At 40.7% G+C, this 21125-nt stretch overlaps 1 protein-coding gene and 1 non-coding gene across 2 annotated transcripts in view; one reads left to right on the forward strand and one right to left on the reverse strand.

Moving 5' to 3' along the window:
* Window positions 1-214: 214 nt before the first annotated feature.
* On the reverse strand, window positions 215-321 carry LOC127207792 (U6 spliceosomal RNA). Its single transcript, XR_007832994.1, has one exon. It is a non-coding gene; the product is annotated as a U6 spliceosomal RNA (small nuclear RNA).
* Window positions 322-6134: 5813 nt separating this feature from the next.
* The window catches only part of Abcb11 (ATP binding cassette subfamily B member 11), a 69771-nt gene continuing 54780 nt past the window's right edge, over window positions 6135-21125 (forward strand). The window contains exons 1-8 of the mRNA XM_051166401.1: window positions 6135-6158; window positions 8247-8349; window positions 8929-8950; window positions 10798-10852; window positions 11837-12075; window positions 17006-17093; window positions 18042-18175; window positions 20707-20878. Of these exons, the coding sequence (XP_051022358.1) occupies window positions 8274-8349; window positions 8929-8950; window positions 10798-10852; window positions 11837-12075; window positions 17006-17093; window positions 18042-18175; window positions 20707-20878 (786 nt within the window). The 5' untranslated portion in view covers window positions 6135-6158; window positions 8247-8273. The remainder of the gene's footprint in view (window positions 6159-8246; window positions 8350-8928; window positions 8951-10797; window positions 10853-11836; window positions 12076-17005; window positions 17094-18041; window positions 18176-20706; window positions 20879-21125) is intronic.

A 21125-nucleotide genomic window follows, 5' to 3' on the forward strand; every position in this document is an offset into this window, starting at 1 on the left:
GACAGCAGGGGAGAACCATGCGAGAGTCATGAGTTCTATAAATGTTACATTCATAGTGGTTTGGCTATTTGTATTTGTCCAGCTTGAAGTAAACGTCTTTCCTGTCTTGTTGGGTTTAAATTTCGGAATGAAATTCTATATCTAACCTATCTCAACTCTAGTAATTTAACTTCTTTATCTCGATCTAAAAAGATCTTATCCCCTAACCAACTAAAAAATGATGGAACGCTTCACGAATTTGCGTGTCATCCTTGTGCAGGGGCCATGCTAATCTTCTCTGTCTCATTCCAATTTTATTATATGTGCTGCTGAAGTGAGCACTCAACCCTCATTTCTTGAGGTTGCTAGCTTTTATCCAGGCTTTCTAGGCACAAAGTTAGGATTTAGTTAGACCTAGTTAGACCTAGTTTTTCTTCCAGTACGAAGTAGTCATATGACAGAGTCCCTGTGAATGAGATAAGAATATGACTAATGAATGCCACCCCTAGGCTTGGCTGATGGAAACTGTTCACCTAAAATACTCCACATATTATCCTTCCCTGTGTGACAGTTCGATGTCACTGTCCAAGGAGACTTTGAGAGCCGCATCTTCAAGATGACAGGTTCATCATCCTCAGTCCTTGCATGAATATGGAGAATCTTCCTCCACTATTGACTCTGTCCCACGCAAAGGATGGCAGACTTCATATGAGAGAGATGCAGGTAGCAAGTATCATTACCATAGCTAAACCAAGAAGCAAGTAAGAGGCAGAACCTAAATATGAAGCCAGTTCTTTTTGCTTCCTTCTGTAATGAACAAAACCACAGAAACTATATCCTTCCATATGACTTGCTTGAAAACCAAAGGCACCCAAGGAAACTCTGATTGTTTTTCTTTCTGTTACTACCTATGCTACCAAAGTACAGCCAATTGCATTCTATTAGATGATTGGTTCTGAGTTTTTGCAATTCATATTGATCTGTAGAGTGATAACCATGCAAAGGAGTTTGTAGTTGGTGCAAGCCTTTCCCCTAGAGCCATGCTCTGTTATTCTGTTCCACCTGGTTGACTTTCTAGCCTCAGACGGTCTACAAGTCATCCCTGCCTCTGAAAGCCATTCTTGGCCTGTCTTCACCTCCTTAGGTAAGTATGCATGCCACCGTATTGCAACATCCAGCCTTTTTGCTCAATCCCAGCTGCTGGTGTGGTGGGAATGCTTTCAGAAACAACTGCCTTGCAAGTTCAGCCTTTTTCCTGCTCCTATATCTGGCCTGGAAGAAATAAAGATATTCTAAAGAGGTGGCATTTGTTTCTCAATCTGATCATCAGACTGGTGAAAACAGCACACCCCTCCCCTAAACAAACAAACAAACAAACAAACAAACAACAACAGCGACAGAAATATTCCCAGGAATCTCATACTGGGAGAAGAGACACCAACCAAAGTGAAAACTTGTCTATTGAGATTTCACACAGTTCTTCCCCTTCCTTCTCTTCCTCCTCCTCTTCTTCCTCCCTCTTCCCTCTCCTCCTCCTCTTCCCTCCTCCTCCCATCTCCCCCCTCCTCCTCCTCCTCCTCTTCTTCTTCCTTTCCTTCATTAACTTTTTTATTTACTTTCCATCCTGATCAATCTCATACAGTTCTAACAATTTGCTGGGCCACCTTACAGGAGGGAAGCCCAGCCAGTGGTGGGCAGGACCACACCTGGACCAGAACTGCTTAGGGGGGCATTTCTTTGGTGCTCTATTTAAACCTTGATCTCATTAAACCAAAGGCTGAGTATTCACTGTATCTCTGTATCTTTTCCCAGTGTAAAACACTGAATACATTTCCTTTTTTTTTTTTTTTTCTGCCATCCATTATTAATTTAGCTATTTTTATTGGCTTATAGAAGACAAGTGGTCAGTGCTGATTTGGAGCACAAATTGTGACCCCCATGTTCAGTAACAATCCTACCACCCTTTTGGAGGGAGAAATATAAAAACTAAATTCAAAACTAGCATTTTGAATCATATGGCTATATTATTTTTGGGGGGTTTAGTTTTGTTTTGCTTTTGTTTCTATTTTTTTTTTTTTTATTTTCTAGACAAAGTTTCTCATTGTAGCCTTGGCTGTCCTGGAACTCACTCTGTAGACCAGGCTGGCCTCGAACTCACAGAGACTCACCTTCCTCTGCCTCCCAAGTGCTGGGATTAAAGGCACCACCACCCAGCTGAGATAGGATTTTTCTGTGTGGCCTTGGCTGTCCTGGACTCGATTTGTAGATCAGACTGGCCTTGAACTCACGGAGATTCACCAGCCTCTGCCTCCTGAGTGCTAGGATTACAGGCATGTGCCACCACATCCAGCAGCTACGTTACTTTTTATAGAACAATGTAATTCAAATGAATGAAGAAAAATAGTAAAAACAAAATGCTTTTATTTTCTTTTGAAATAGGTGGAGATTAATAGTAATAGGGCAGAAGGGAAGGCCTGGACAGCTCCTAGTGCATATAAAGCCCTTCAGCTGGTGGGCAGAGCTGAGGCTACTGACTGATCGGACCAGGGCTCAAGGGTCATCTGTGTGCTCAGAGAGTTCTAACCAGGAGGCAATTGAATTTTTATCAATTCTCTATGACACTTTGGGCCTGGGTCCAGATCACTGAGGGCCTGCAACCTCAGGGTGTCACATGGGCCTGTCACTTCAAATCCAGGAGAGAAGATAAGAAATAGTTTTGTCTTCTTAGATTTTTAAGTAACTTTTTAAACTCGAGGGCTTACAAAAGAAGAGTCAGGTCACTTTCCAGGCCCTCTGCCACTAGGCCTTGCTCTAAGGTAAACTAGCATTTTTCTAAAGCTTGTTGACACCCCTGGAAGGCTCCCAGTGCACTCTGGGTTTGGGGTTACTGCTTTGAGTATGTTTGACCTTTCCTCTCATGTCACTGAACTGTGCTAGATCTGGACTTTAGGCCATTGACCTGTCAGCAAATAGATAGTGTTCTGGAAAAAGCCTGATTTCTGTTCAATGCTTTATTACGATGAAAGCTGAACTTAGAAAGGGGTGCACAACCCTGACTTTCCATAGTGGGGTCTCTTGCTTCTCCTGGTTTCCTCAAATTCACATCCATAGGTAAGTGACCTGCATTTGCCTGTAGCGTTCAAGTCTCTGCTTTGCAAGTCTGGGTTTTGTTTGTTTGTTTTTTTCCTTTTTTTCTTTTTTAAAATCTATGTTTATGATGGTTGTGTTTCATATTTACCAAAAGCTTATCGTTGTCATATGATAAGGGTACAGTGCTTGGGTAGACATGTAAAGATGCGTGACTGATTTCTTGGTAATGTATACACTGAGGGAGGCCATGGGGACTGACTTATAGCAATGCTATTTTGTACATCAGCTGTCTCAAAAAAAGAAAAAATGTGTCTGTGAGGCAAAAATGGGCGAATAGCTTGAAAAAGAGATCACCGAAAGTAAAAAATACCAGAAAGGCTTTTAAAATTTGCCATCGTAAAAGCATGATCGTGCTGGAACTAATAATTTACAGAATCTCAAGCCTTATCAGAGTCTTTAAAATATTACTTATTCTTTTCTTGTCTGAAATCCTTCACTGGCTTCCATTGTTCTTGAGATAAAGCCCCAAATCCCCAGTATGAGAGGTCACAAGGAGCTAAGGGATCTATCCCTGCTCCAGAGAGGCCCTGCCCTCCCCTATTCTGAGCTCTTGCCTGGGACTTCCCTGTGCTCTTCTCCTCCCTCCGTCCCTTTCCCTCTTCCCTTGTCTCCTTTGGATTTCTCTCCAGGATAAATTCATGGTGAATGTGCCCATTCCAAAGCCTTCCCCAGCTAGCTCTCACGCTTCCCCTCACCTGTGGTCATCACACCCACCGCAGGCAGGCAGGGTTTCACGGATCTGTCACCCATTTTGCACTCACTCCGGGAAGCTCCACAAGGGCGAAGCTGGCTACAAGGCTGGTGCTCTAGGTAATATTTTAGTTGAAAAATAACATCTTTGAGGATTTTCTCACTGCTCTGAACAGATTTTGTGCTACTGGAATGGGAGGACACACAATGCAGAAGGATTTTTCTGTAAAGAGCCAGAGAGTAAATACAGGGAGGGACATTCCATTTATGACAGAGATGCTCAGTGATACAATCAAAGACAACTAAAAAACAAAAACAAAAAAAACATGAAGGAGTGTAATAACTATATTCCAATAAAATTGTCACACACACACACACACACACACACACACACACACACACACACATATATATATATATATATATATATATATATATATATATATATATATATATATATATATATATCTCTTATTGCACTGGGATTGTAGGATTCTTCATTTTGAAACAAGCTTCTGAGAGTCAGTTTCCCCTCCCTCCCTCCCTCCCTTCCTCTCTCCATCCTCCCTTCCCTCCTGCAATACCAGCAGTCAGTTGTTAGTGTGGAACAGGCCCATAGAGAGGGTCAGTGCATCGGTATGCTGCTCTAGCCTGGTATTTCCACCCAGCCACTGCGCACCTAGGCCACCATGAGGTGCACAAGAGTAACTGGTGGACATTGACTCTTTGTGCTCCCAGGATCTTAGGCCTGCACCTGCATGGCTCTCAGGACCCTGAGTCTGTCTCCTTCATCCGGAGTGTCTGCAAGGCCCCTCATTCAGACCCTTCACTGGATGTTATCATGTCCCAGGTTCTCCCAAGCAATCCAATGAGATACTGGTATCCACCCTTCTGCTCATCAGGGGTCTTCCACAGGAGCATGCTGATGCTCTAACATGAGAAAAAAAAAATCAGTGCTGAGCCTACCAGTTATCATCAGGGGACTGACCTTCAATGGTTGGTTCTGAGTTGATAAGATTCCATATTTTATCAAAAGGAAGCACACCCTAGTTAAACAGAGGCATATATATACACACATATATGTATATATATACATAAACTGCTAGATTCTCTGATGTCTCAGAAAACTGATTTTTCTGAAAGATTTTTGAAAATTCTCAGTCTTTTCCTGACAGAATTGAGAGAGACAAAAATTATTCAATATGTAAAAATTCAGACAAAAACAAAACAAAACAAAAAAACCCCAAATAGCGTTAAATCTTGTTTTCAACCCTGAATCCTGTTGTATTGGTTAGAAAAAAAATTAGTATTGAAAATTACCAAGAAATTCTGACTTTAGCTTTTGGCAATGAATTAAATAGTTAGTTCAGGAGCTAATTAAGCATGGTAAGGTATTAGCTAAGAAAGGATTCAGAGGTAATGAGTCTACTTCTGTTGATAAGGGGAAAAAACCAACCAAACAAACAAACCCTCTGCAGGGAGAGGCACATTCTCAAGAACCAGCCAAACCAATCTGTCTATCATTGGAAACTGGATGTCTGCCGCATTCTAGCAGAGATATGCCCTAGGATTGCTGCAAGCCTTTCTTATGTCAAACAATGGGTGGAGACATGGTCTAATACAGATTGTGAAATAGTCAATTTTTATAAGTATGGCAAATGTAATTTAAATGCACTCTTGTTTGCAGATTCCATACATTTGTGCTAAATAAAGCCTTATCAAAACTCCCAAGTGTGATTGATAGTCATTGTCAACAAGACACAGGGTCACCCATCAGATAAGCCCCTGAGCCTATCTGTGAGGAAGGAATTACTTAGATTCAATATTCTCTGCTTATTGCCTGTGAAGGGAAGATCCTTCCTGGGATGGGAAGATCCATTCTAAAGGGGTGGGGAGGGCACCACTCGATGGTCTTGAGTCTCAAACTATATGAAGAGGAGAAAGCTAGCTAAGCATCAGTCTCTATTGTGTCTCTACTGTGCACTTTCTCACCTTGAGTGTTCTGGGTTCATGGTAACCACCTACAGTAGGTATAATTTACATAGTGTGTAGCTCATCTGCGTGAAGTGTGCAACACCCCAGTTTCTAGTGTATTGATAGATCATGCAACCTCCCCTGCAATTCAATATTTGAATAGTTTCCTCATTTCCCAGTGGAACCTTATCTTCATTACCAGTTACTTTTTTCTGATCTGTCTTCTACGATTGTTCCAGGCTTGGACGATCACTTACCGTCTCTGTTGGTTGGCCATACTGGACATTTCCTATACACAAATGGAACCAGATAAGATATGAGGGAGGGTGTCACCACTGTCTTTGTTCACTGAGCATGATTTTCAGGTTTATCCTGGTAGTTTGAATCAGATGTTCATCTCTTTGTAATTACTGGAACATTGACTTAGACACTTATGAGGATGATCTTAGCACTCTTCACATATATATATATGTATATATGTGTGTGTGTGTGTGTGTATATATATATATACACACATTGAACAGTTCAGCTTACTATTTCATAGTTTTAATGCTTGTCCCTTTGAAATATAACAAGCTAAGCGCCATTTTGCGCCTCAATGGGCTATACTGAGGTATTTTGTTAGTTTTTGTGTTCATCCTTGGTTCTTTTTCATGATCCTTCTGGATTCTTTTTTCTTCTAAGGTACATCCTGTAATGGCTGCTTGGGTTTGTGAGTGAAAACTCTCTTTGCTCTCAGAGTCAGGATGTGGACAGAGTGATTTTTTTTTTTTTTGGCCCAATATAAATTATTAGGTTAAAAGTTATTTTTTCTCAGCACTTTGAGGATGTTTATTTATTTTCCAACACCAGTTATTGATAACAACATATCTGTCAGTCTGTTACTTGCACTGAGTAATATATTTCATAGATTTGAGGAGAGCTTGTGGTTATTCTTGATGCTCTGCTCTTTCTATATAAATTGTCCATTGACTGATTTGTTTGTTTGTTTGTCTGTTTATGCTGATCAGCTCTCGAAGTGGTTGATAGTTGTTGTTGCTATAACAAAATACCTCCCACAAACAACCTAAAAAGAAGAAAGGTTAATTTTGGCTCATGGCTTTGGCTAACTCTATTGCTTGAGGCCTGAGGCAAGGCTGAATAGCATGGTGGTGAGAATGAGTGAAGGATGACACTTCTCACCTTGTAGTGACCAAGAAACAAAGAAAGAGACAGGAAGGAGCTAGAGCAGGCTCCCAGTGGCTCACCATCCATATTCCATCATCTTCCAATAATATATTCAACTTCTGGATTTGGGAATGGGTTAATCCACTTATGAAAATAGAATCTTCACGATCTAATCATTTCCCTAACACCCCATCACTAAACACTGCACAAGGGACCAGGCCTTCAAGGCAACCTAAAGTCTGCTATGCTAGCAGTCACTTCTTCAATTATTGTATCTGTCATTTCCATCTAAGTGATTGCATTTGGGTGAAGTTGAGAGCTTTTTACAAGTCTACCTTCAGCTCTTTTATCTGAATAGCATGCATATATAGTTATATGCATCTATATGCATGTGCATGTATGGATGTATATTATATATACATCCCATCTCCTTATATAACCTTCACAGATCTGCCTTTCATCGTGAGCTATAACTCCACAGCCAATGATTGGCAGCAAGTGTTCAGAAGCCTTTCAACAGTATAGAAGGTCCATCATAGCTTCTGGCTCCACGTGGAGAGGGGCCCTTTACTCCCCGGCCTAGTGTGGGAAACCTCTAGTCCTTTCAGAAGATAAACTCTCACGCCTTGTCTGTATCTAGAACCGATAGTGGAAATACCAACTGGTGTGCTCTCTTATCTCCATTTATGGCTCATGGACATGTTCATTTTTATTGTCTTGAGGCTGATTGCCTTTTTAAAAGTATTGCCTATCATTGGGATGTATTTGAAGCAGGGAATATTTAGAACAAGAGCTGTGATTAAAACCAGTCCTAACTTCACGTTTTAATCATGCCTTCTCTGCTTCCTCGGTTCCTGCTGGACTCACTCACTTTCAACTAGGCTAACTTTTGAAAAGTTGGCAAAAGTCTATTAAGTAACAGTGAGTGGAATCATGACTCTAATCCACTTCTCCATTTATCTTTTAAAATATTTTCTAATATTCTAATATCATTCGGTTAAAAGATTTGCTTTTGGCCAGGCGTGGTGGTGCACGCCTGTAATCCCAGCACTTGGGAGGCAGAGGCAGGCAGATTGCTGTGAGTTTGAGGCCAGCCTGGTCTACAAAGTGAATCTAGGACAGCTAAGGCTACACAAAGAAGCTCTATCTCGGGGGAAAAAAAAAGATTTGCTTTTGTTTGAGACTGATTTCAGAAGCTTGTTTCTTGAACCAAGTCACATGTTTACTTGGCTACTTTTGTTCAAGGGAAAATATACAATAGTTGCAGCAACTGCTTTATCTTCTAGGGTTGTTGAGTGCCCGTTGCAGGTACCATGTCTGACTCGGTGATTCTGCGCAGTGTGAGGAAGTTTGGAGAGGAGAATCATGCTTTTGAACCGGATGCGTCATGTAAGTGGCCTCTGAGTTTCCTTGAGTCTTGTGCAAAGCAAAGACTAAAGTGAGACTAACCTAGTAAGGTTTCAAGAAGCAGAGCGAAATCAGCTACAATACGTGGAGCTATTATTGGGCAGGCGCCTGACGTACAACCAGAGGAGTTTCTTTTGATATTCAGAAAATACAAATATTTTATGATCTGGAGAAAAAATCCAAATATATAGTCAAAACAGCAGGAGGGAGGGAAGGGGGAGAAAGAGGGACAGGTGATAGAAAAAGAGACAGAGAGAAGCAGCAATTATTTTATGAATAAAAGTACTTCATAGAAATGCTCTTGAGAGCCAGGCGTGGTGGTGCATGCCTTTAATCCCAGCACTCGGGAGGCAGAGGCAGGCGGATTGCTGTGAGTTCAAGGACAGCTTGGTCTACAAAGTGAGTCCAGGATGGCCAAGGCTACACAGAGAAACCCTGTCTCGAATAACCAAAAAAAAAAAAAAAAAAAAAAAAAAAAAGAAATGCTCTTGATTGACTAATAACTATGACTGTGTTGCACTTTGACATTGACCTCTTCATACATTGTTTTCATCCTGACAGATAACAATGATAAGAAATCAAGGTGAGTGGCCGTTTCAACAACACAGCATCTTTTCTATAATGATTTCAGGATTTTTTTTTTTTTTTTATAAGTAGAGCAGAGTATTTTCATACACATTACTTACTGTGCATGGTGTGTACAAAGCTTTCTTCTTCTCTCTCTTTTTTTTTGGGGGGGGGTGTTGTTTGTTTGTTTCAAGACAGGGTTTCTTTCTCTTTACAGCCCTGGCTGTTCTGCAGCTCACTCTGTAGACCAGGCTGGCCTCGAACTCACAGAGATCCATGAGAAAGGCCTTTTTTTTTTTCCATTAAATTTTTTTTCATACAATTTGATTTGATCATGTTTTTCCCCCTCCAATTCCTACCACACCCTCTCCATCTTCCTACCCACTCAAGTATCTTTCTAAAACAAAACAAACAAAAAACAAAAAAACTCACAAAACAAACAAACAAACAAACAAACAAAAAAACAAAGAATGTCAAAACAAAATAAAAGGAATCAGAAAGCCCACCGCAAACTAATAATCATAGAATTAATTTTGCGTTAGTCAGCTACTCCTGGGCATGGGCCTGCTCTGGGGTGTGATTGATATGCCCAGTGACATTCCATTGGAAAAAATAGATTTTTCCTTTGCCAGCAGGTATCAATTGCAATAGTTCTTGGTTAAGGCTGAGACCCTGTGTCCACTTCTTCCTCACAGTGCTAGGATCCTGTGTGGCTTGAAGCTGTGCAGGTCTTGTGTGTGCTGACACAGTCTCTTTGAGTCCACATGTGTATCAGTCCTGCTATGTTCCTTGGAGTCACCCATCACTTCTGGCTCCTCTTCTACATAGATCCCGGAGCCCAGAGGGGAGGGCTTTGATGACAACATCTCATTTAGGGATGGGGTGCTCCAAGTCTCTTTCTCCTTGCAGGTTTTCCAGTGGTGAGTCTCTGCATTAATTCCCATCTGCCGCAATAAGAAGCTTCTCTGATGAGGCCGAGTGCTGCTCTGGTCTATGGGTAGAGCAGTATGTCATTAGGAGTCTTTTATTTCTATGTTCCTTTAGCAGAATAATAGGAGTAGATTTTCTCCTTGGCTCTTGAGGAGGGCATATTAGTGAGGAGATAGAAAAAAAACCCCATAAATTTAGAAAACATATTGCACAGTAGCTACTGAGAGGGTGTAAATTGGAAATGAAGATATAAGATGGAATGTGTGTGGCAGGGTAGGTGTTATTGAAAGCATAACAATCTTGGCTAGAGAAGGCCCTGCAGAGAAGACGCTGGAGACCTGGAGTGAGAGTCTGAAGACAGAGTGACTGTCCACATGGGTGTCTAAGAAAGCACAGTTTGGGAGGGAGCACATTTGGCAAAGACAAATGGGTAGGTGACTGGTTTCATGAGAAATAGAATGAATATATATAATACATAATATATATAATAATATATATGTTCATTCTGGTTCTCATATATAATATCCCATTGAGTCGATTTAATGTTGCTTATATACACATGGGTCTAGGGCTGACTACTGGAGCATGGGCAATCTACTAAGTGTCTCGTTCCTGAAGAAAATGGAGCACAGATGCCCCTCCCCTTCAGTTGCTATTTACTGCCTATAGCTCCTGAACTAGGTGTGAGGCCTTGTGAGCCTTTCCCCCATCCATGCTGTAATGTTGCCTGGTATACCTCTGTGCAGGACTTGTCCAGGCACCCGCAGTTGTTGAGAGTTCATGAACGCAAAATACTGGATTTGGCCAGAATTTTTCAGCCAGAGGGGGAAATTCATACTTAATAAAGAAATGAGATTCAGAAAAGCACCACATAGGGAGAAGTTCTCATCCATTTTGGAAACACAACCTTTAAATACCCGTTTTTCTCCTCAGGTTACAAGATGAGAAGAAGAAAAGTGAAGCCACTCAAGTTGGCTTCTTTGAACTGGTAATACAATTGTGCTGATTTATTTGGTTGGTTTTGCAATTGTGAATTATTCATACGGGAGGAAGCGCCAACTCTTTAGTCATACTGGCAGGACTTAACGCTAGCAACCAGTCATGCAGCCATGAGCTTTACCTGTGCGGTAACATGAACAGTGACTAGAAACTCAGTGTGCAGTAAATACACAAATCATGACCACTAACAGCATAACCACTTGGAATACAATCAGTGGACTCACAACTATAACTTTAATAAGAAAAATCTTCACAGCAGTCCCTAAAGCAATAGATTATATGTGCCCATTCTTATGAGATGTCTTCGGAAATTCCATAGCCTAGGTGTCTAGCACACATTTGTATAGGATGGAAGCTTTTTTTTTGTTTGTTTGGTTTGGTTTTTAAAACAGGGTTTCTCTGTAGTCTTGGCTGTCTTGAAACTAGGTCTGTAGACCAGGCTGGCCTCAAACTCAGAGATTTGCCTGCCTCTGCAATCTGCCTGCCTCTGCTTCCTCAGAGCTAGGATTAAAGGGGTGGGTGACTACTGGCTGGCTTAGGTTAGAGGGGTTTCTATATGAGGAATAATATACATGTATATGTAAAAATAAATAAATAAATAAATAAATAAATAAATCTGCCCCTTGTCTGGATGGGTTCTCTGACTTGAGAGCCAACTTATTGCATTGTTGCATGCTTATAAGTCTAGCCCATAATGACATCTGTGATGATGACTTGCAAGGAAGTAAAGTCAGTTCCTAACTTGAGAAGAATAGATTCAAAGCTTTGGATGGAGTGTGAGGGTCTGATGTTTTAGACAATTGATAGGAAGTGGTTTTACATAATTAGTGTGAAGACCACGGCTCAAAGATGCTCCCCCAGGCACCTGGTGTTGAGTGCTATCTATCAGAATCTAAGTGAAATTAAATAACCCCCCTACCCCCACACTCTGCTTTTCGCACATAGATAATCGCTTAACCCTTTGTTTTTCAAGTTTCGATTTTCTTCATCGACCGACATCTGGCTGATGCTTATGGGAAGCGTGTGTGCAATGCTCCATGGAGTGACGTATCCAGGCATGCTTATTATTTTTGGTATAATGACAGATATTTTTGTTGAGTATGACACCGAAAGACAAGAGCTCAAGATTCCAGGAAAAGTGTGCATGAACAACACCATTGTGTGGATCAATAGCTCCTTCAACCAGAACATGACAAATGGAACACGCTGTGGGTGAGCTAATTTTCTTTCTGTTGTAACTTAAATTGTAATTCAAAACATGCGAAGACAGTATTGGCTGAGTTGGAATGGTGTCTGATACAAAAGAACAGAAGAGCAAACATACCCATGTTGATAGAAATTCTTTAACCTTGTAGTTATTTTCATCCTTCCAGGTTTCAAAATATCAACAGGCATTGCTGACCAAATGCTACACCAACAGTTAGCCACTTGGTTCACGATAAGCTGGCGCAAGCATGACATTATCCATGTTTGTTGCCACTAAGAAGATGATTAAATCTCATTTGAGTTTCCTAGACAAGAGTTTCTTGTCCACTGTCTTTGCCCCTTGGCTTTGTTTTCTCTTTATGAGCGTGCTACATTCTAGGAATCATACTAGGAATCAACAGATATAGCCAATAGTTGAGTTTCGGTAGAAGCGTGAGTGATGGCACTATGACAAAAGGGTGGCCCTGAAGAAATAGCCAGAACCTGGACCAGCTCAGTCATTGTGCCACTGCTGTCGCTGATACACCCACCGAGCACTATGCAATTAGGGAGTCTGTAGTATATGCGGGCTGACTCACTGCTGTGGTGTGGACTTTGCACCTGTCTTGTGTTGCCTCAGATGCAGGACATGGTCACTGGCGTGTATAAATCCATGTACTCAGTTCATGAGTCAAAGGCAAGGCATATCCTGCCTACAAAGACACTTGGGATGGCTTCTTCAAATAAATCTTATTTTTCATGTTAATTTTTGAAATGTTGACAGGGTTGATATAAGCTGTCGGTCTTGTCTAAGTCATTAAAATTCTTCCATAATATCATCTACTTCAAGGGCTTTGCATTCCTTCCATCAAAACATTTTGAATGTCATTTAAGTAAGATGAACTTGTAGAAGCATCAAGGAAGGATACACTATCCTATGAGTCACATCCTTATTTTTGCAAAACTTTGGTCTAGTCAGCCAGACATCCATTCATTCAATGATCACTCATTAAAATATTGGTTATAAATTAGTGAGTGCTAGATGATGAAGATGCACAAGATTCTATGTAACACACAGAATTATCCTTTAAAAATTAATAAGCAGAGGCCAAGGGGATTATTTAGTGGTCGGTGCTTACAATTCAAGTGTGAAGACCTGAGTTCAGACCCCTAGCACCCACATAACACCCAAGAATTACAGTGTCTGTATCTTTAACCCCAGAGCTGAGGGAAGGGTCAGGAAGAGAATGGGGGTTCCCTAAGCTTGGTGGCCACAGGAGCAGTGAGAGACCTTGTCTCAAAAATAAGGTGAAAATGTATCTGACCATCCCTCACACACATTCACACATATGAACATATGTACTTGCACATACTGCACATACACATTTTAAAAAAGTAAATTAAAAAAAAATTAGCCAGTCAAGTTATTGGAAAGAAATTTGCTAGCATCTGAATGTTTAAATTTCTCTAAGCTTGCAAGGATATGTTTTTCTGAGAGGCTCAGAAGTTCCTATAAAGAGACTGACTTCAATGGGCCCTTTAAAGCTCCTTACTTCTTTTGGAGGGCAGAAATGAACTGCTTTTCTGAGAGCGATATCACCATAGCCACTGGTAATACTGGACCATTAAACCACTAAAGTAACGGAGAGGTCAAATTCTGAGACATTTCCAGCATCTTAGTTGCCGGTGGACATTTGTTAGATGAATTTGAAGAGCGAATCTAGCTTTGGTGTTTACAGCACAGACACTGATAAGCAAAAATTTCCCTCTAGCTACTACCACTCACTGGCTCATTCTTAACAGGATTTATACCTGGAATTCAATGAATGTTGCCAACTGGAGCTTTCAGAAGAACATTGGCCTCAGCTGAATTCACATGATACAAGTATTTAAATGATCACTTGGTAAAGTGTAATAAAAAAAAAAAAAAGATGATGCGTTAAAAAAAATGGTCATTTGTCTTCCTCTTTAAAAAAAATCATATGGGAAGATAAACGGGTTAGGGTTAGGGCATACCTTTCTTAGGTTAATCCTTTACCAAGAACCCTTTGACAAGTCAAATATTTTTATTGTGAGTTATTGCAGTCAGCGCTGTGAGTACTGCTTGTTTATCTTCTGTGGGATAAGATGATTGTGAAAGTGGAGTTGGGTGGATCCCAGTGTCAGTGGTTAAAACGCCTCCCAGGTTACCCAACGCTTTCAAGATCCTTTCATGGAAAATCTTATTGTTAAGGATACAATATTGCCACGTAGTGTAATAGACGTGTTGGTCTTGGATCTCTAAGACAAGGCAGTAACTTTAGAGACATCCATGTGCAGGCAGGTTTTCTACTTTTGCTGTATTGAAGTTCACATACCTCATTATTCTATTGGGTGGGATGTTACAGCTAACCTCTTGCAAATAGTTCTTAGTAATGCTGATAAAGAGCAAAGAATCTCCAGAATTTCTTCTCAAAATAGTAAAACAAAGCAGTGAAAGAGAGAAATCTGATGAGAGAAAACATCATAGTGTAATTTTTCTACCCCCTCCTCACTTAGAATCTTAAAAAAGTACGAGTCACATTTTTAACAACTTAATTATGGAAGATATGCTCTGTAATTTCTGGGATATTCTTTTAGTCACATAGACCTTGGTTAAGCTTGGGAAGCACTAAATATACTGGGGGATATTGGAGGTACAGAAAAACTATTCGCACACACAAATCCGTCCACTTAAAATGTGCCATGCAGGTGTCTTGTTTTATTTTTGTATATTCTCAGAGTTCTGCATTTAACCTTGCCTGTTGCTACCTACCTTTCTGATTTTCTTGCCTGCTGCTACCTACCTGTCTTGCCATTCCCCACCTACCCATCTCCTTTCTGTCCCTCACCTCACTCTAGCTTACTCTCTCACATCTGTTACTTGGTTTTCCTTCCCCTTGGGCCAACCCCAGTATTTTATTGAAACGAAGTTCAATTTTTTTTCGTTACAGATTACATTATGATTTTCCCCCATCTTTCCAATCACTAGGGCAGTCAAAAATCAACAGAGTAATAAGGAAATACAAAACGTCCTGTGACCTACAACAAAAAAAATCAATCAATTTCCAAGCAGTGGTCAGCATGACCTGATTGTTATTTTTTAAACAATGCATGGAAAAGTTTAATCATAAAATTCCCCAGGCTAAAGCCAATGTGTTTACAAGATGGTCGTAGCAACATAGCTTGACTTAAATGTTCTCTAAAGAAAAAACTTGACCTACTTCCAGTCCCAAGCCAACAGGTGTGCTATCCAAGCCTCAGCTAATTTCCAAGGGGTCCTTCATTGTAAAATATCTGTAAAACCTGATGTTTCAAGCCCACCTTCTATTGCTCTCAAAGCGGAATCTAAAGAAATGTTTCTACAGGTAACAGTATCTAGCCAGGTACTGTTATGTCAAGGTCTTAACTTTCTTTCATGTAGTTTCTGCTTGGGTGCTCACAGTCAGAGCAAAAAAAACCTCTCTCCTTGTCTCAAGCCTTTTGGCCAGATGCCCTCTTTCAACATTCTCTGTGGGAAAAAAAAATTTCCCTGTATGATTTTCCTTAGGGTCGAGAAATAAAGAGAGAAACAGTTGTAGGAGAAATAGCAGATTTCTAAGTAACATTACACGTGGACCATACATAATATTTAGGAACAGTGGTGACCAGCCAGAGATCTTTGGACTTTGTCAAGCAAAGCCTCAACAGCTGCTCTGGATGCCTAGTGATCATGTCTGCGACAGTTCTCTTCTTTTTAAAGGCTGAGTAGAATTTTATTGTGTATATATGCTGTATTTTTTTCATTGAGAAATTGTTGGACACTTACTTTTATTACAGTATAGGCAAGATTACTTAAAAATCTATGTTGAAAGACAAAAGAATAGAGTTAAAGCTCACTAAAAATAAAACAAGCATACAAATATCAATATTAATTTTAGCTACATCAGTAGAGACCGTGTGGTATTGAAGGAGGACGGACAATATTAGAAATCTGTCCACAAAAATAAGTACGTCTATTTTTTTAAAAATAAAGATGGAAAGAAATTCAACAGAAAAAAGATAACTTCTGATCATATCATATCAGGGTAACTATAAGCTCATGGGGTGGGGGGGAGCAGTAAAAAGAAAAGTATAAGAAAGTGAACCCAAGAGACCCATTGACTTAAATATTTTTCAAAACTATCAATTTGTATTGCTGTATATATGACCACTTTCATGTTCTAGGATAGAGCCTGAGAGTCTACACTTGAAATCTGAAGCACAGCACAAAAAGAGAAAATGATCTTTTCCATGAAAGAGAAGCTCAGTTTATCGGAGGAAGGCAGATACCTGAAATCATGCAGGAAGGGGCATGCGCACTAAAGAACCTTTCCTCTTCTGTCTCCGTGGGATCCGTGCGTTTAACTAGCAGTTAAAGACCAGCATTGTCGTCAACAAATATGACGTTTCTCTGATCACAGAAGTCCCTTATTTTCTGAAAGCAGTTTTGGATTATTTTTTTTCCCTCCTTTGCCTGGTTCTGCCAATCCAAGTTCCTGTGTCACAGCATGACAGCTCCGGGCGAGGGGTCGCGGTGGGGTGGAAGTTAAGGGGCTGTTTTAAGGCTCCCTGCAAGTACTTCTCCATCAACCTGTGAAGTAACCTCAGTGAGAGAAGCTTCCTGAGTGTAATCAGCAGAAAGTAAAGGCTACCGGGAGGGGCCACTCTGAGATGGAGAGTGTGAAATTCTGTCTTACTTTCCTAAAGGTGTCAACAGTTAGCTCTTGATCGACAGCTCACTTCTTTTTAGAATAGTCTTTCCAGGCAGCCCAACTGGCTTGCTAAAACCTTTCTCTGCATGTGAATAGTTAATAAAAATGTATAGTAAATTTATTCAAAAGCCTTCTAGACCTACCAGTGCTACCTTTGATAGCTGGATCCTACTTGTAAACCTCAGCACTTTGCCCTCTTTTTAAAGCTTGGTGGACATTGAAGATGAAATGACCAAGTTCTCTGCCATCTATGCAGGAGTCGGCCTGGCTGTCCTTATCCTAGGATACATGCAAGTTAGTAGCACCTCCATTTTACTTACAGACCAACCTCTGGCTTCGTAGACACTGTGGGGAAGCGGGAAGTGTTGCTGTTAGCTTTTCAGCTGTTCAGAAGCCCTAAGAACTGCAGTTCTTCAACGATGTGAGAGAGTGGGGAAGGTTCAGACAACAGCTAAATGGGATGCGAGTTACTGTGCGGGGAAACTGAGAGTCCTAGACTTTCCTGCCTAGTGTCCTGCCTCCCTGATTCCCCTACTGCCGGGTTCGTCTCAGCCTGGGGAATGAGGAAGTGTGCTTTAAGGTTACTTAAATTTTATTTAGAAAGAAAAGTATTTCATATTTTGTCATCTTCTGTTGAAAGAAAGAAAGAAAGAAAAAAGAAAAAAAAAAGATAGTGAGTTTTCCACTTATTCTGGCTTCAATTTTCATGACCCGCCCCCTTTAATTAGGGGAAATCTATCAGCAAATGAGATTCTCTGCTTGGATCATGGTTTTGGGCTCACATTGTTCCCAAATCATTTCTTGAACACTACACATGGGTGTATATATACACAAGAAGAAAGCTGAGAAGTGGTGTGCAAATAGAATAAATAGAGAGCATCTGTGTCTTAGCATGGGCTCTGTGACCTGGTTTCACCTGATGGAGGCAGTGAAACGCAACAGGTGAAACTCAAAGATGGCGGCCTGTCCGCCTGCTAGAACTGGAGTTCAAGCTGGATCTTTGCCAGGGAGGTTCCACTTACTGCTCCATTAGCAGGGAGTGTCAGAGCTCATACTTTAGTGCCCAAGAAGAGACACTTTGTGAATGGTTTCCTTCTTTTTTTTTCAGTCAGTCCCAGCCATAAACATGGGAAGTGTTTTTTTGTTTTTTTGTTTTTTTTTAAGAACTAGGAGAAAGACCAGACAAATCTGCTTAACTCTGTTTAACACTACCGTGCCAACCACACCTTTGTCCATTTCCAGATAAAGTTCTGGGTCATCGCTGGGGCTCGTCAGATTAAGAAAATGAGGAAAATTTACTTTCGGAGAATAATGAGAATGGAAATTGGATGGTTTGACTGCACTTCTGTGGGAGAACTGAATTCAAGATTCTCTGAGTAAGTAGCGGGGACAACTATGTTATAATGTATCACTTAGATTTTTTTTTTTAAAAGCCTCATGGCTGTAACCTAAGTAACAATTTGATAACAATTTTGGTTTAGATTTGTTTTGCTCTGTCTCAGATTGGCAAGCATGGCTTCCCAAATTTGTTAGCCTAGTAGGTGAGAGGCAGAAGCAGGAAGATCAGAAGTTCAAGGCCAGTGTTGACTATATAGGGTACTCAAGGCCAGCCTGGGCTACTTGACATGTTGGCTTAATAAATAAAAAGAACTAAGACTTTCTTAGGTATGGCATTTTCATAGATTATAATATAATTACTAAAAAGTCAGGGTATACAATTTTTTGTCTATAGACCATTGATCAAAATATTAGATGTGAATTATTACAGGAGAGAGTTAGATATATAATATTATTTGACATAAGGTAAAACTGGAAGATGGATATGACAACCTACATACACATGGAAAAAGTACACTTAGAAGGAATTATTTGGCAGTGTCTATGAAGGCCCAGAAAGAAACCCAAAAGTAAATTCTACAAGTAGTTTGATAAAGTTAAAAACAAAACAAAATAAAACAATTAAACACACACCAAAACAAAGAAACAAAACTAAAACCAAAACCAAAAAGCAAGCTAGCAAACAAACAAACAAACAAACAAACAAAAAAACCCAAACAAAGAGACCTAAAAAACAGCTTCAAGTAGTTGGACCCTGCTAAACTGAACTTCAAAGCCCTGCAAAAGTCAGTGTATTGTGACAATGAGGCAGGCATGAGGCATGCTTGGTGACATGAGACTCTGTTTGGTTTGGGGTATACATACCCTCCTTCTTACAATAGTGCACTTGGCAGCCTAGTTCCTTTACTTTCAAGTCACACACACACACACACACACACACACACACACACACACACACACACACACTTTTGAAGAACGCAAATAACAAGCCTGGAATATCACTTGTATCGACTACACATACAGAGCTCTCTGAACAATGGGTTAAGTTTCTCCTCCCTTAACAACTGTCAAACTTGGACAGCTCCTCCTGAAATTATATGTGGGTGTGAAGAGTGGAAGGGCCTGACATGCTTTTGAGAACCTGCTCAGTAAAGCAAAACTGTGTCCTCAAGCAAACTTGGGAAAGATCCTCTATTTACCATCTTATGCCTATGCACACCTGGGCGTGCACAGGATCGGAGTCATGCATTACAGGAAGAGACATATCTAGTGGGAAGAATAAACAGTGCCAAGATCTATCAATGAAAACAGAGAACCATCCAAACTATGCTCCTTAGTAACCAGTCGCTCTTTTCCCATAAAAACAGGTTCCAAGCCGTGTGAGATGGGGCCCTCGCATACTCTTAACTATGTGGCCTACACAGTCTTGACAGTGATAGTCCTCCATACTCAATACTATCACTTGAGTCTGAATAAATCTACCTTACTTCTTTTGCAAATTTATGTGAGCCCTTATTTTCAGTTCTCTCAACAAGAGGCAAGAGAACCTGGAAACACCCCTGCAGACCCTGTCTGCCAATAACATCCAAATGGAAGTTCAGCCATCTAGAATGCAGCACTTCCTTTCCCTTCACTCTTGGTGACTACCAACAGGCTCTTAACCTCACTAGAATACAATGGTTAAGTTCTGGGTAATGCCTTGTGGTCCTTCTTGCTATTAAGTCCCAAACCCTCTTTGCTCCATCTAGACAAGAAATTAAGGGAATGCTCTCAGGTTTATGAGTTTAATGGAATTATATTCAACCAATTTCTGGAATACTTTCCATCTTTGCTCCGGAGCTCTGGAGCACTATGAAGCCTGGTAGCAGGCATAAGCTGAGCAAAGGAGTGATCCAAGCTAACATGTATTGGTTGCTCATTATACAGGGTACTGCTCTGCATGCTTGCACATATTAACTACTGGACACTCCAGGCAGGTTCAGCTATTATCATCTTCTTATAGATGAGGAAACTGATGCACAAATTGAATAATTTTCCCAAGTAGAGCTTGTATTCAAATTCAGACTGTGGTTCCAGAGTCTCTGTTCTTAGCCACCAGTCTCTACTGTCTACAAGTAGAATATAATAAACATAGACAGACAGACAGACAGACAGACACACACACACACACACACACACACACACACACACGGGGTGGGGGAAGAGAAAGAGAAATCATGTAGATACAAAAAAAGACAGCTATATAGACAGGCAAACAGGCAGACAGACTATACATTATTAATTACTCTGCTATGGAGACACAGGGAGGTGACATGAGTTTTTCCTGGGGATGACCCCCTATGCTCAAAATCCACCTTAGCTTGCAAAGCTGAGTTAAGACACACACAGCTGACTATAAGGAGAGAAGTCTGAAACCTCCCAAGGTTTGAGAAATTCTGGGAGGTTTGAGAAGTTAGCCCTCGCTTCTCATTGAAGAGAGACAGTGTATGAGAAAGAGAGGGTGAACTGTTTTACCAAGCACCTGAAATGACCGGATTCAGTTGTATTGATTGATCTCTCTTGTTTCTAGTGATATTAATAAAATCAGTGAAGCCATTGCTGACCAGTTGGCCCTTTTCATCCAGCGAATGACGACGGCTCTCTGCGGGTTCCTCATAGGGTTCTACACGGGTTGGAAACTGACCTTGGTTATTCTCGCTGTCAGCCCTCTCATTGGGCTTGGGGCAGCCATCATAGGTCTGGTAAGAATTTTTGTTGTTTGTTGTGTTTTGATTCTTTACTTAGATCCATGGGAAGATGTACATTTAGGTGGGGCTTGTGGACCGTGCCTCCAGGGAAACTGGCACAGAACTGCTGAGATGGGCCTTGTTCAAACCCCACAATCTCAACCTTGAGATTTAAAATCTCATCCTGAGACTGGAAGGTGTAGGACAATGTTCTCTCTTTGTTTCTGTGCCTGCCTCATGAGCACATGACACAACCCCAAGG

The sequence above is a fragment of the Acomys russatus genome, chromosome 24 (assembly GCF_903995435.1).
Source record: "Acomys russatus chromosome 24, mAcoRus1.1, whole genome shotgun sequence".
NCBI lineage: Eukaryota > Metazoa > Chordata > Mammalia > Rodentia > Muridae > Acomys > Acomys russatus.